The 16224-nt window shown below is 41.3% G+C and overlaps 1 protein-coding gene across 1 annotated transcript in view; it reads left to right on the top strand.

Moving 5' to 3' along the window:
• SEC16B (SEC16 homolog B, endoplasmic reticulum export factor) overlaps nt 1-16224 on the top strand; it is a 284826-nt gene that overhangs the window by 53535 nt on the left and 215067 nt on the right. Inside the window, exons 5-9 of the mRNA XM_069231559.1 lie at nt 2159-2264; nt 2803-2956; nt 6328-6488; nt 8199-8260; nt 10433-10568. Of these exons, the coding sequence (XP_069087660.1) occupies nt 2159-2264; nt 2803-2956; nt 6328-6488; nt 8199-8260; nt 10433-10568 (619 nt within the window). The remainder of the gene's footprint in view (nt 1-2158; nt 2265-2802; nt 2957-6327; nt 6489-8198; nt 8261-10432; nt 10569-16224) is intronic.

Genomic DNA, 16224 nt, shown 5'->3' on the forward strand with positions numbered 1-16224 from the left:
AAGTCCAAGGCATTTTACTATTAGACTGAAACAAACCTATGTAAAATAGCTAACTAGTAATTAGCACCTAAGATTTTAAATAACATACAGTGACTTAATGTATGTAAGACATTTTGGACACCCACAGACTTAGTAGCTTTTCCTTACACATTTGAATAATGGTGTTCTTTGTATGTTGTCAAGTATAGCAATCACAGGGATGATCCAGGAGTATTTTAGCTATTGTTTTTGTTATGTAGAAATTTATTTGCACTATGTAGAAATTAATATGGAAGAGTATAGTTTGGCTTTTGATCCTGCTTTAAAAATAAAAATGGCATTACTTTAAATGAGTACATCTGTCCGAGCTGCAGGACACCAATGTGAGTGTGAAAGTCAGTATATCTTGGTTGGGTGAAAGGTTTGTCCACCCATTCCTCTATTGATCTTTATTCATTCTTCTATGTCTCATTTTGTTGATCTGGAGTATAAAATAATTGTGCTTGTATGTTTTTATTGAAAACGTATACTACTCAAAGATGAAAGCAAACAATTATATACCAAAAAAACATACTTATTTAGCAAAAGCAAACATTTTCCTAGATTCAGACGTGTGCTGATGCAAATTAGTGATACCCCTTTGCCTTATATTTGATCAATACAATTATTAATAGACTTTCAGGCATGCCCAAGTCACTATAATTAAATAAAATATTTGATTAAATTGTATACTTAAGTATAACTATGTTTATTTTGCATTGTAAATGCATTGTCTTCGTATTTACAGTAATGAAATTGTGCATAGGTCAGCACTTAATTTGTAAAATAATAAGTGTGAGGGTTATTGTCAGGAAGCCACTGCAGCTTGCAGAACCCATTGCCCCTCCCATGCGGCCATTGTTAGTAACAATGCAACTAATAACCATCACACTCCTACAGATGTGACAATTCAGAATATTCCAGGCTCCACAAAGCTCTAAGAATTACTTAGTTGGCAGGTAACAGTAATTTTTAATGTATATTTAATTGATAATTAACTGTTGTAGTGGTCATCTCTAAACTATCCTCTAAATTAGCCAGACATCGCCACCTTGTGGCAAACTGTCACAGGTGCCAATGTTGACAATTAAGTGCTGGCACCGAGCACCGGAAACCACTGGCTCAAATTAAGCACTGGCATAGCGAAACAAAACCCTCCACATGTGATACTATGGGCCTGATTCACAAAGGGCCCCTGCACTTGTGGCGGTGGTCCTGCAGTTGTGGCACGGGGGCCGGCACGCATGGCGAGGGCCCCCCACTCATGGTGGGACCTCCGCAATGGGTAACTGCAGTTCAGAGGTCCCAGCACAAGTGCGGGCAACCACCACAACTGCGGGCCTCCTCCGCGAGTGCAGAGACCCTTTGTGAATTGGGCCCTATGTATGGGATACAGCATGGCTTCTTGGTAGCATTGTCAGTGGACACCTTGTTTGTTGGACATCTGCACAAAACATCATATGTATATGATATTTACATAGATGACAGATATAAGCTTCCAGATCGTATGAATTGAGTTGCTATATTCATCAAGAGATACAATTAGGTACTCGCTGTTTGAAACGTGCACATTCCAATCCAGCTTGCTATTCTCTGTCAGCTTTTTGGTTTATAATCCGTTGCCTCTGATTTATTGTCATTGCTCAGATCTCCTTGTCAGTGCTACCTCAATTTCATTATCTGTTCCCGGCTTGTGTCTAGATTCCACAGGTTAATTTCGGTTTCTAATGTGGTGTTCCTGGTTTCTCTTGCAGTTGGTCAATAATTTATCTTTCTCTTTCGCCACCAACCCTGATGTATGATTCACCATCACCTTATTGCCAGCTTTGATTTCTCTTTTACTCTCACTACCTGATTTCTGTTTTTTATTATCACCCTTCCTTTCCTATCACCGTATCACACCCTGATTTGTCTAACAACCTGTTTTCTTTTACTGTCATGCTTCATTAAACAAAAACAAACAAAAAAATCTTAATTCCAGTTCCACTGATTCCCTAATTACTAATTCCTAAATTTTTCAGGAGCCAGTATATCTCAAAAAGGTATAGAACTCAGCACATATTTTATAGGACACAATGAGCAATCTATTTAAACTTACTTTACTCCTCTTACTTACATGTTAAACCTTTTCTTGTTGTAGGACAAACAATTATGAAGAAAGCTATGTCAGGACCACAGAGCAGGAGAGAAATGGAGAGGATTTTAAATCGAACACTCAGGAGGATTCTGGTGTTTTGCAAAATGAGGTGAGCCTACCCCAGTTAGATTACACAGAGTTCTGTCAGTGCATGTGTTGTACAATGAAGCACCCTCTATTGTTCCAGTGTTGGGGCTCACACACAGTCCTGTCAGTGCACTGATGCCCTGCTCCCAGCTCCCTCTAATGTTCCTACACAGAGAGCTACACATATAGCTCTGTAGGTGCACCACAGTAGTATCTTTTCAAATGTTCTCTTGTTGTGAGAGTCTGATCCAGTCTAGCTCTATCAGTGAATCTCACTCCATACCTAAAACATCCTCTGCTATTGCAATACTTAAACTTGTTTTGTCCGTGGACTAAAGTTCAGACCCTAACACCCTTCCAGGCCATTCCACCCCATATGTTAAGTTTGTGACCTTATATAATAACAGTGCATTTGACAGGCCTGTCAATGACCTTGTTCAATGTGAGTAAATGCCCCCAATCTCTCCTCTCCTATCCTCTCTTCTCCTCTCCTCTCCTCTCCTCTCATGTCTCTCCTGACCATCCCATCTCCATTTCCACTTTCCCACCATATCCTTCAGTTCATCTCTCCTCAGGCTCCCAGCTTTGCGGAACACAGTTTGCTTCAACAGTACAAAGAGTCAGGCCTTTCTTCCAGCAGCTATGAGCTCAGCCAGTACATGTGTGACTCCTCAGACCTGTGCCCACCTGAGCCCTTGAATCCAGTGACAACAGGTGAGTCTCCACCTTATCAGATGCTGGGTTCTTCTACTGACAATGTACATTGCGGTACATTCAGAGTGAGACAAGGTTCTAGGTCAATTGTCTAATAAAAGCTTGCTTCAGTTTATGAGGGCAATCTTTTTAAAATGTTTTTTTCCTTTGTTGCTTAGTTTATTTGGTAACTTTAGCTGCTATTGCACATTGGTCACTCTCCCATGTTCTCACATACCTTACATTGATCTCCTACCAATGTGTCCCATTTCCTGCTTCTCTTCTCATTCCTGTCCAACCCGTTTCATAGTATTCCTTCTATCCATGTGTTTGAATAATATTTCTTCAGGTCAGATTGCTAGTGTCCCTACCTTATCACCATTTGTTCACATCTAGTTTCTCCCAGGTTAGATTGCCAGTTCCTTCTCTTACTCCCTCAGGTTTTTTCAATTTCCAGTTTCTCCCAGTGATAGTGACAGATTCCCTCCCTCTTTCCTTCCCATATGTTTGATTTCCTGTTTCTTTCAAGTTGCATTGCTAGTTTCCCTCCCTCTCTCCCTTTTACAGTTCCATCCTGTATGTTTGATTCCCTAGTTCTTCCCGATCGCATGTCCAGTTTTCCTCCAATTTCCTGTTCCTCCCACAAAGTGATCCTTTGTTGGCCGTGATGCATTTTTTTACAGTAGTTTTCCATATGAAAGAATAGTTGTTCCAAAGGCTCTGGTGTGTGTTCCAGGAGTATGGAGTTGTCTTTATAAAGTGTATTTGGAGCACAGATGTTCCGGAGTGTCCAACAAAAGTTTTTTGGGGTTCGTCTGGCAGATTGTGCATGTAGATGTTGAACCATAATGGAGGAAGGAGACATCCTTGTTTGACCTCATAGCTAATGGAGAATTTTGAGGTTAACTGGCCATCTGGGCCATACGTGCCTTACGCAGCTGTATTTGTGTGGAGTTTCTTGATAAGCAGGCTAAGGAACGTGTTTAGCGAAGTGTTTTCTAGCTTTGGCCATAGAATATTTCTGTGGATGTAGTGAATAGCTGATGAGAAATGTAAAAAAGTGGCATGTAGGCATCCCTTGTGTTTGGTGTGTATTGTCACCACAAGTTGAAGTATGAAGGCTTGGCCGATAGTGGAGAGTACAGCTCTGAATCTGCGTTGATACATGGAAAGGATGCCGTTATCATCTTCCTATCCTTATATAGTTTCCAAGATTATGCTGGAAAAAAGCTTAGCTTCAGAGTGTATCAGGTTGATGGGCTTGAATGATTTTGTGTAAATCGTCTTGCCTTTCTTATAGACTAGAACTACAATGCAGTTGAGCCACAAGTCTATCTGGGAAGGAGCAGGCTTCTATGCAGTTGTGGAAGAGTGCCTGCAATATTTTTGTCCTCAAATTTAGAATGGATTGGGACAATTTGAGGTGAAAATGACTTGATCCTCAGGCTTTATTTAGTTTTTCAGGTTTTGAAATTGCCTCCTTAGTATGGTTGAGGGAGAACTAATTTTCTATTTATTTTTTACACTCCTTGCCAGTGGCAATTCCCATGAAGTGATTGGAGAATTCCTGGTTTTGTTCAAAGATTTTGAGTTGGGTTGTTTTGAAAGATGTTCTGGAAGGGATTGACTCATGAGGTGTGTGAAATTTTGTAGGCGAGTGTAGATGACTTTTCTGAGAACCCATAAGTGAACATATTCTGTAAACAATTTGAGCATGATTCACAAACTGCACTTTGTAGTACGTTTTGTAGTACTACAAAATGGACTGCAAAGTGTAAATTTTACTTATACTATTGTGTGCGGAGTTCTCCTCCCTGACTGCGGAGTCTCCACACACATAAGTAAGGTTTTAGTAGTAGTTGCATGGGGGCATAGGGAAATGGGGCATGGATGGATTAGGTAGGAGTAAAAGGGGTGTAATGAGGGTCAAGAAAGGGTTTAGCCTCACTAGTCCCTCAGACTTACCCACCCACATAAGAGTAAGGCAATTGCTTTACTTGGAGGGGTGGAGACTTGTAATTTACACTTTTGTAGTAAGTTTACACTTGGAGTTTGTGAATAATGGAAGTAGTAAACTTACTCCAAAGTGAAAACCTACTCAGAAGTGTAAGTTACCTTGTGAATCAGGTCATCAGTGTCATTGGCTATTGCTGTGTGTGGGTGTCTGTTCCATTTTCTGTGAAAGAAATTGGTTTTTTTCTTTTATATTAGGAATTTGTATTGTTTCTTTGTGATTTTTCTCATGGAGGGATTGTCATTTGATCCTCTCCCACATCACTTGTTTCTTTTTCAAAGTGCATTCTTCATCAAACCGTACGATTGTGCAGGGAGGTCTTCTTGTCATATTGTGTTTAAGGCCATGGTTCCTCCGTTCAGATTTTATTGCCCGTTGAGAGAAGCTTTCTGTTAATTTCCTCGAAAAAAGAGAATTTTGTGTGTGCGCTTGCTCCAGATGCTAGACAGTCATTGTCTTCATTTTCATTGAGGATGTGGTTTCTTAGTATGGAGATGTCTAGTAGGGTCATCCACTCCTCTAGGGCTTCCTTGTTGATTATTTTTGTCCATTTTATTCTGTATCGCCTTGGAATTTCAGGGTTGGTGGGCCCTTGGGACAGTATTGTGTCATCACTGGCAGCTTCATGAAACATGATATTCAGTTGAATATGGCCTCTTTTGACTCTTCATGACAATTTGGCATCTGAGAATTGGGACCAGTCTGCTAGGGGAATTAAGATGTAGTCAGTGATTGAGGATGTCCTGTCATTGGAAAATGACAGGATGACTTATTCCTCTTGTGCTACAGTGTGAAAGGTAGAATCATGCTGTTCCTCTAGCAGAACTTTTCAAGGACCTTTCCTTTGGCGTCTTTCTGTTGGAATAGTTGGTTTAAGATTAGAATTCTTAGGTCTTGCCGAGTTGCCTTGAGAGCTTGTTCTTCCTCGCTCTAGTTGCCGAGTTTAGGATTAAAGTTCCCTACTATAACAACTTGGTTTCACGGAGGAAGTTTGGCCTCAATGTGTCTTTCCAGTAGGCCTATGAGCACTTCAGATTTCTTTGAATTAGAGGACTCAGCATATATCTTTGCTATGTCAGTGTTGAATTATCAGGACGACATCTGTAGCGATTGACTGGGAATTAATACCTGGATCATGTTTTTCATTTTGTTTAGCTTAGAGCTAGTTTGTAGACCTCTGGAATTCTTTCAACAGGCCTTGTTTGCTTTTGCTTGGTGGCTATACCCAGCAGAATTACAGGGACACTCACATTGAGGCCCCTGAAGTCCTCTGTGGTTGCATAGTCTAGAGGGAAACTGAAGTAGATTATTCTCTAAAGCAAGTCTTTGATGCCACTTTGACAGTTTGTGTAATTGCATTTTTTTTGTTCTTTTTCAGAAGAAACTTCTCTTTCTGCCTCCCCTCAGTCGTTTACACCCCTGAAGTACTGCCTACCACATGTGGCAGTCTGTTTCGGGGCAGTGGGACAAATGGTTCGTGTATGCCCTAACTATCCCACTGAGGGACAGCCAGCAATCATTGAAATTCACAGCTTGGAGGTAACAATTCAGAGCATTCTATGTGGACAGGGCAGTGGGTAACAGGGCTTACCAGGATATGGGCACCTTGGACCTAGAGAGTGATCCTTCATAGGATCCCCTTAAGTAGAGACTTCCCTGGCGGGAGAATGCTTGATTGAGACTGCTTTGAAAGAAGAAATTTGGACACAGATCCTCTCCTATATATAAGAGGCCCTGAAATATCAGTGCAATAATAGAAACTTACATAGAGCCCTCTTTATAGAAACATCTGCTGTAGAAACATCTGGTACAGAAATGCCTAATAATAACCACTGATACAGAATTCTCATATAAGCAAGTTTAACAGAGAGTTTCTTTAATAAGAACACTTGATATAGAGACACCATTGATGTACGCCAATCTGATTCAGAGACATTCCTGGCGTTAGAATCCCTGAAGCATAACATTGTGATATAAAGGAACATCTGTTACATACACTTCACTGGTATAAAAAATTTGTTTCAGAAACTACAGATTTAGACATACTAACTTAACCCAAGAATTTATAAGGTAAAGTCTACCTTGATGTAAGAATTCCTTCTATAGTGATTTCCATGGTGTAGGGTTTTCGGACACAGACCTTTGTATATATGAAAGCCTCAGACTTTTCTGGTTAGGATCGTTTGTTACACAGATTTGCCCTATATAGGAACCTCTCATGTGACGACCCCTTCTGTAAGGGAAACTCCTGTGATTTTAGAACCACATACACTGCAATTTCTTTGGATGCAAGAATGATTGATGGAGATACTACTTTGCTGTAACAACCATTGTATCTCATGTGACAATCTGATTGTTTTGGGACTCCCGTACCTGATAGTTCTATTGAGTTGCAGATATAAATAAATACATAATTTTACCAAATAATCTGGGATTCGCCATAAACAGTGTCCAACCTGATGAATTACTTTTCTGGCCTATAAGAATCTTTTCAACGGTAGGTGGAAGATTCCAATGTGAACATCTGTATGCTTATCAGGCTTTTTATTGGACCCATTGCATTTTTATAAACTAATGTCGTTTTTAATAACCTTTAATTCAGTGAGCTATGTAATAGAAATTAAAAGTCATAGTTCAAAATTCTTTCGTTGCAAATTAATCTAAAAGTTATTGTAACATTACCAATCATTTCATAAATAATCTCAGAAGAAAGCATGTAAACAATAACAAACACTTTTATGTAAGTTTTACCAACCAACTTTGTCAAGCTAGCATGGTAGCTAACCTTTATGTAAACAACAGAACTGATTGTAGATTCTCTGAGGTGGGAATCGTTTTGTAAATCATGTTAATAATAAGGTTCATGTGCAAACGTAACTCATAGTGCTAATGCGTTTCTAAACTTAACCCAGAGTGCAGGCCAATCCATGATTGCATACGTTGCCTTACACTTTCAGTAGTCAATAAAATCTACATAAAATGTGCTTTCCTTAGAGAAAGACAGCCTGTTGAGTACTTGGGTTACCCATCATCCTCCCCTACCACTTTGCATGCAATTTTACAGCTGCCGGAAGGCATTTTCTGTTTCTGTCACACTCTGCCATCATTTTAAAGATGTTGATTTAAAAACAATCTCTGTGAATAGTTTTTGTGAGTGATTATTTTTAACAATTGAAAATAGTTTTCTGAGATGATCTTTCTGTAAATGCAGTGTTCCATTGTTGAGCGAGAACCATCATATTTTCACAGGTCATTCTTCATGACACACAGGAGCAGGAAGAAATGCGGGCTTTCTTGGGGCCACTGATCAGGTAACGTAGTGCTCCTCTCTCACACCTTCTCCTCAAATACTAGTAATACTAGTTGTTCTGTGGCTGACACCTATACGAGAATAATCCACAGACAGATGCCAAATTTATGACAGACCCATCTCCTCTCTTGGACACACTTGACATCTATATCAACTATATGAAGACTTACGTCAACCATCTAAGGGAGAATTGGCACCTCTTCCTAGCCTTATGAAGAAGAATTGTGAGCAGCCTTTTCACCTACAACAAGCACATAAAGGAGAGACTTTTCCCATATAGAGATCGGGGGCACACCTCATGCCTTCCCTCAGGGTATCCTATGCACATTCCTTGACAGTACAAAAAAAAATCATGTGGTCGCCTCGAGAACTACGCGGCTTTTCATAATGAGGTCCTTGAAACTTCGAGGCAGAGCTCCTGCTGCATTCAGACACATATTGTTCACCAGCATTGTATATTAATTCTAATAGAAAATTTCTTGACTAATAAATAAATGGGGAAAAATAGTCCACTTCAAAGTGACAACAGGGTCGCTCCTATTAGATCCCATATTCAAATTTGGGACGCATCGGTTATGAACTGAAGAAATATGGCTGTGACCTCTTACTTTCCACAGTAGCATAAAGCATACACAATTACACATTAGAGCCGCATTGTGAGTCTTGTAGGAATCTTAGAGGTAATAGCACACCCGGTAATACTGCATGGAGCATTAGGTACAGGGAGCGGTGCAATCCATTCTGAGTTCTGAAACTGAGAATGTTCGATAATGTGGTAATACCACAAGTTTTCATTTTTTTGTGACGTGCAACTTGAAATATTTGTGATTTCCCCTGTAGTAATGTAGCTCATGCTGGAATCTTGATGCTGGTGCAAAGCCCTGTATGTACTTGAACTGGGATTCCGTGGGATTTGTAATTTGGCCCTAAAAAAGAAATCTGACATGCCCTTTTCTATACACCCTTAGCTCTCAAAGATTACTTACAAACTGTCTTTTTTCTAACTGACAATTAGGGAAACAGTCCTCTCTAAATTATAGATAAAAGAGACGGAGCCTGACTAAGAAATCAGGGTACAGGCTGCTAACGTGTCCATATAAATCAAGTATGCAACCATTGTTACTCCAGCACCCGATAGGGAATTAATGGACAGACCAGAGGCTCTTACTTTTCACAGTAAAATGAGTAAAAAACATGTCATCATCCACAGAGGCGATAGAGACACAGGGCCACATGTACGTAACTTTTTGCACCTTGCAAAAAGCGAATATGGCTGTTTGCGACGTGCAAAAAGCACTTCCTGATGCACAAACCCAGTTTTGCGATTCGGTAACATTGTTACCGAATCGCAAAACAGGTTTGCGACTTGCAATTAGGAAGGGTCTTCCCTTCCTGATTGCGACTCGCAGTGCGATGTAGGATTGCTTTGTGACTACGAACGCGGTTGCAAAACAATCACAGTTACCACCAGTGTCAAACTGGTTGTAACACATTCACAAATGGAAAGGGGTTCCCCTGGTACCCCTTGCCCTTTGTGAATGTCACAGATTTTTTTTTTCAGAGCAGGCAGTGGTCCTACGGACTGCTGCCTGCTCTTAAAAAATTAAACAAAAAACGTTTCATTTTTTGTTTTTGTAATGCATCTCGTTTTCCTTTTAGGGAAAACGGGCTGCATTACAAAAAAAAAACCTGCTTCATTGAAAAGCAGTTACAGACATGGTGGTCTGCTGTCTCCAGCAGGCCACCATCGCTGTGAGGGCCGTCATTCCCAAGGGGGTTGCAAATTGCGACCTACCTCATGAATATTCATGAAGTGGGCATTTGCGACCCCCTTGCGAGTCGCAATTAGTGTCAAGGACACTGCCCTACATTTGGATTTGCGACTCGCAAATTGCGAGACGCTGTGTCTCGCAATTTGCGAGTCACAAATCTGAACTTAGCTACATGTGGCCCTTTGTCACCTATGCACCGAAACATTAGAGAGAGAATGCTGAACCCTGCAGAGGAATAAGAGAAGTATTCTCCACAAGAGACCTCTCAATTCATCAAGAATAATTTTCCATTGCTTCCTTCGTACATGTTGTTGTTACCGTTGCTAAATTCATAACCTGGTTGGTTACCTCACTTTTCCACTAATCTCTGATTCACTTTTCTTTTCCTTCTTCGCTTCCAGGGAGGATTTGCACAAAGGAGACATTCTCAGTTTCTGTCAGCGCAAATTGGAACTGATAAAGCAGTTGAATGCTATAAGGAGCCGAGACACTGTCCTGCTCTGGCAGCTCCTGGTGCTTCTCTGCCGGCAGAATGGGGTACGTTTGCCACCATATTTGTTATATAATGTTATGTGCATTTGTAAAGTGCACTATGACGTGCGATGGTTTCCTGGTGCTGAGCAGGTGTGTTTGCTTAGCTCTGCTTATAGTAGGTTGGTTAATTGAAAAGCCAGGTCTTCAGCTTCTTACAGAATTCAAGAAGCGAGGAGGAGACTTTTGTGTTGAGCAAAGCTGTATCACACTTAGAAGCGCTGTAAGAAAATGCTCATCCTACTGATCTGGTTCTATGGGATGTGTTCCAGTAGGAGTACTAGGAATCAATTCTGATTTGTGCATGATGTTTCAAGAAAACCTATGCACATGCATTGATACCTGTAAGAATACATTTATGTGTGTATATAGATACATAATTAAATGTATAAAGTATTATTTATGTTTGCATAACAAAATGTATGTTTTACATGCATATGTGTGTTCAATGATGTCTCCAAACCACACAGTTTCAGCTTCACAAATCCAGGTCTGGTTTAAACAGAACAGGCAGCACAACTAGACTCCAAACCAATTATATTTTATTTCATAGCATTCTCCAGTGCAGGAACAATACGAGTGGCGATGCATTTCGGACGGAGCCTTGAACTGGCCATGTATATATATTAGAGTTCTTGCAGGCATATGGAATTGACCCATCAAAGTAATCAAAGTAATAAGTAGATTATCCTCTCCTATTCTTCTTTGGATCATGCTCTTTGTAGCTCTACATTTGTTGTAGAAAACAATGAAAATTATAAAATGACTGGATAAACTGCTCCCACCTGGGAAACTAAGTATAAGAGGTAATCCTCTAATTGGGACTGGATTTAAAGATGATCATTTTTAGTGCAATAAAAAGGTCTGCCAAAACGCCCCTAGAATTCCTATGTAAGATGTGCACCTTTTAAATTGTGGTATGTGCCTTTGTTTACCCTTGAACAGTAGACAAATCACTCTGTAAATGTACATGCTAACAGTGTTTACTTGTGACTGGTACTGCACTGTGTGGTAATGAAATATTATTTTGCACTATGTACCCAAGTAGCAGAAATGAAGTGATTGTTGCATAGAAACGGAATAGGGTATATTTACTGGCAAGACCAGGGTGCTGCTCGTGGCAGTGGTGGAACAGCTCTGGTGTCCTTGTAGCTTTCATCAGTTTCTAATAATATGTGGGGAAGTTGAATATGGTTCGAGCAGCAGCATCAAAATAACCCAATCACACAGGCATACTCATGCATATATGCATGCATGCAAGCATACAGTCACCCATGTACAGTTTAACACAATTTATGGTAAAGGTTATTCCTGTTCTACTCTAAGTTAAAGGTAATGACATCATACAAACACCACACAGTAAACGACCATGTAAAAGGCAATATATGCTTAAGAATGAAAAATCAAAGGCAAGGAATTAGAGTATAACCATCGGGTCCTATATTACATAGTTTAAAAACTGCAAGATAAAGGGAGCTGCACTTCAAGATAAAGAATGAAAGGTGAAATCCAAAACATTAAATAATGACATCTCACTGTAAAAATAATTATCTCTAGTCTACGCACGTTAAGGAGCTAATGGTAAATTTGTAAATCTAAAGTCTGCGCTCAACATGGAGTTTTCATGCTGAATCATGGACACTTCATTCTAGCAAATGTTTTGAATACATTAAATAAATTAATTTAAATCAATGACATACCCTTCCCATTGGCTCTGTCATGTACGGACAATAAGTTCCTGGGCAGGCTGTGTCTTAAAGTAAACTTGGAATATGGACTGTAAAACGGGAGCATTAAATGGAACAGAACGTGAGGAGATGACAGCATCACGCAGGGCTTCATTGTCCATCGCCCTGCAACACAATATTCCTTTGGCACCCTTCTAGTCATGATGGAGCCCCCTCTGTTGTAATATCCACGGGCTGTAAAATGGTAAGCTGGGGCATGCGCACTGGGCTGCCTTTCAGTGCCTGACTGCTCATGCGCCGTACGAGCGTCAGACAGCCGGATACTTTTAGCATTGCAAGACTGAAGCAATGCATTGTAACTCTGGAATTTAGAGGGGCGTGGCTCCAGCCCCCAAGATGAGAAAATGTCAGTGCTGAGAGATGAATAATTTTTTTCTAGCTAACGCGTCAAGAATTTTCTATTCTATTAAGGACACGGAGGCAAGGATTATGCTTCTCTTTCTTTCATGAATTTCCTACAGCAGCCAATAAACTTTAATGAACCAAAAACTACATATCCCATCAGCACTAGACTTCTAAGCATGCCCAATCGCAGGCCTGCTTTCTCTATAAATGTCACTGACTCTAAAGTCCTTCCTCTTTCTTTGCACCAACTCGAAACTTGATCTCCAGACACTGGATCTGGCAACTTCTCAATGGAGAACTCAACTGCCAACAGCGGCTGAACTGTGATGAACATCACGTTTCCACGATCACTGAGGTTGTTGAAACGCCCTTATTAATGGAACATATGAATGAAAGAAATGGGCTAATAATAATAGCTTGAAATGAACATGAACAACAAGGGAAGGAACAATTATTAACATGACAGTCAAATTTAAACACATATCATCACATGTATGAAATATCCCTTAAGCATATAATTATTACAATAAAGTATCATATAAAATCACAAAGATAACCATAAGGGTGGGATAATCCTTGCCTCTGTGTCCTTAATAGAACTGATAATTCTTGCTGCGTTATCTAGAAAAGTTTGTATTCTATGTTAAGACTGGAGGCTTCGGATTATGCTACTTCAAAGCTGATCCACCAGAGCAGATGATACATCAACAATAGGCTTATGATAAAAAAAACTTAAACATATTATCAGAAGACCAAACTGCGGCCTCCATGATATCTTCCAAATGAGAGCCAACCCCAAACGACTTGGTTGGCAAGAATTCCTACCAGGCGAGCTAAAGTCCTTAATGGTATAGTCTGAGAGGCAAGGGCTCTCACTAACTCTTTCTTGATCGAGATACATTTCTTCAGAGGTAACTTCAGTTGCGCCTGAATGGAATCCACCTGAAAGCCTAAGAATTCTGTACATTTCGAGGGGAACGTTATGAATCTTCGCTGTTGATGAAGAACCTGAGATCGTGTAGAATCTGGATTGCCCAACACAGGTGATTTAGAACCAAATCCCTGGACTGGGCCATGATTAGGATATCGACAAGATCAAATGGAAGGACATTGAATTCTTACCATTGGTCTCTCCAACAAAAAAGAAGAAATCGTCTGTGTGGAGAAAAAATCGGCACCGTTAGGTAGGCGTCTTTGAGGTCCAGCCACACTAACCAATCTCCTTCTTGTAAGAGGTCTCTTAATAGATGGATTCCCTCCATCTTGAAGTGACGGTACATTATTCATGAATTGAAGTCCTTTAAATTTAGCACCAGGAGAAAGCCTCCACCTTTTTTCTGAACCAAAAATATTGTACTGACAAAACCTGTCGGATGGGGTTGGGTTTCGATTATCGCTTGCTTGCGCAGAAGTGCTACTATTTCCGCATCTATGAAAGAGCTCTCTGTTTGGGAAAATTTGAAAGGAAGGGGGGGGGCAGACTTTGTTTGGATGTGGAGTAAAACTCTAGTCTGTAACCCTGCACTGTTTGCAGAATCCAAGGGTCTTGGGGTAAACACGTCCATACGTGAAAATGGTACTTTAACCTCCTCCAAAGAACCACTTCTGCAAAGGGGATTATTCTTACCTGAAGCTGAGGCGTCTGAGGTGCTGTCAGCACCTCGTCCACGACCTCTTCTGGATCTGGATGGATAGAATCCTGAGGTGGCTTGATAGGAACCTCTGCTTCTCTGGCTGTAGCTGGGAGAGGCCTGATAAAATCCTCGGCCTGACGCCCAACCTCAATGGCGTCCAGCCCTTGTAAAAAGGTTACCACTAACCATTCTCCTCATCAAGGTTTGAGCTTTATCCAATGCTGAAAAAGTGGATACATATTTGCCCAGGTCCTTAACTAACTTGTCCCCAAAAAGTAGACCATTAGCCAAAGATCCCAGTTCCGTAGGGGCGAGTTCTGACAGTTTAGGGTCTATGCACATCAAAAATGACTTCCGTCGTTCTGTGGACATGGCACAGTTAGCGTTTCTTAAAAGGCAAATAGCTCTCTGAGCCCATTAAAGAATGGCGTCCGGGTCCAAAGGTGTGTTGGCTTCTTTAGCCTGAACTGCTAGTTCCAAGATTTACGTACTGGGTCCCGGCAGGGCAAGAAGGTTCTCCTGGCAACCCTTCCAGGCTCAATCTAGGCCCTTCTTGGGGTCCTTAGCAAATTTGTTTAGAAACTTAGCCACACTGGGGTCTAGTTCTACGGTATCAAACACTTTACCTAATAATGACAGGCGAGGACATTCGGAAGGCAGAGTACTGCACACATCTTTGTCAAATCCCTTGCACAATCTTTCCTGCACATAATGTGCTGCACATGGCACCCACTAAGTAGACCTGGGATGAGTAATGTTGTCGGGGTCAAAAAACATTTTTTGGGGCGCTACCGCCTCCTTTGCGGCGTGATGGACATGCATTTACGTTTGCCCGACTGGACTCTGCTAGAGCGCGATCTGAATCAGAAGAGTGTGAAGCAGATGAATGGGACTCCTCCTTGCGAGGTACTGGCAGTGTTGGAAAGGATTCAGCATCCATCGCTGACCCATGCCCATATTCGTGGTCCTTACGGACCGCACTCGCCATTTGAGAAAATAGCTCAGCAGAGGAAAAGGATCCTAAAGGTGCTCTCGGGGACAGACGTCCCATTAACTCTCTATGCCCAAATCTTACCAAAGGCTGTGTAAAAGGTTTTAAGGCCTTAATCAGGGCCTGATTTACTGAGTCCTGTACATGATGGCCAAGGGCCTGTACCAATCTCTCCTCCATCTTATGTTCGAAGGGCACCTCTGCCTCTTCCTGAAAATATTTATCCTCTTCTACGAAATACGCCAAAGCCGGAGGGAAAGAAGAAGTTCAAAAGGGGGGAAACAACAACCCCAGCAGACAGAAAATGGAGAAAAACTCCTATGTATTCTCAGAGGCAGAGTCTCTCAAGGCCCAGATATTAAGAGCCAGCTTTATACTTTTTTGGCTCTGCATTTGCGTCATTTTTTGATGCAAAATCGGTGCAAACTTGCAAAAAATATAAATCAGACCCCAAGTGTGGAGGGAGCACCTGCTGCAAATCCCCTAGGGCAAGCCCTAAACCGCTTTTGCGCCCCGTCGGGCATTCTGGGGCACTACTGGCAATTACTGTGATCACGCATCACGAACACCGATCTCCGATGCAGAAATATCAGAAATCGACATCCGTGAATGCGCGACTGTCGAAATAGAAAGAGGACAGAGTCCTCTATGCTGCGCTCTTCTGGTCTCCTTCGGAGGCCAGGACAAACACCAGAAATAGAAACAACGCGTTCCCCAGAGATCGGAGCGTAATGAAAACACGCTCCGATGCTGAGTGAAAGCGCGAAGTAGAGCAATGTAAGCGAACCCACAAAGGGGAACGGGTCAAGCGCGAAAGCGCACATGCCAGTTTTTAGAAATAAAGGGAAACCCTATAAAAGAGCATCGCTTTGCCCTGCTCCCGCTCCACGGGCCTAATGAATAAACACACTGAAAACAGCAAATGACAATACATGTAGTTGTGA

This window comes from Pleurodeles waltl, chromosome 4_2 (assembly GCF_031143425.1).
Source record: "Pleurodeles waltl isolate 20211129_DDA chromosome 4_2, aPleWal1.hap1.20221129, whole genome shotgun sequence".
Classification (NCBI taxonomy): domain Eukaryota; kingdom Metazoa; phylum Chordata; class Amphibia; order Caudata; family Salamandridae; genus Pleurodeles; species Pleurodeles waltl.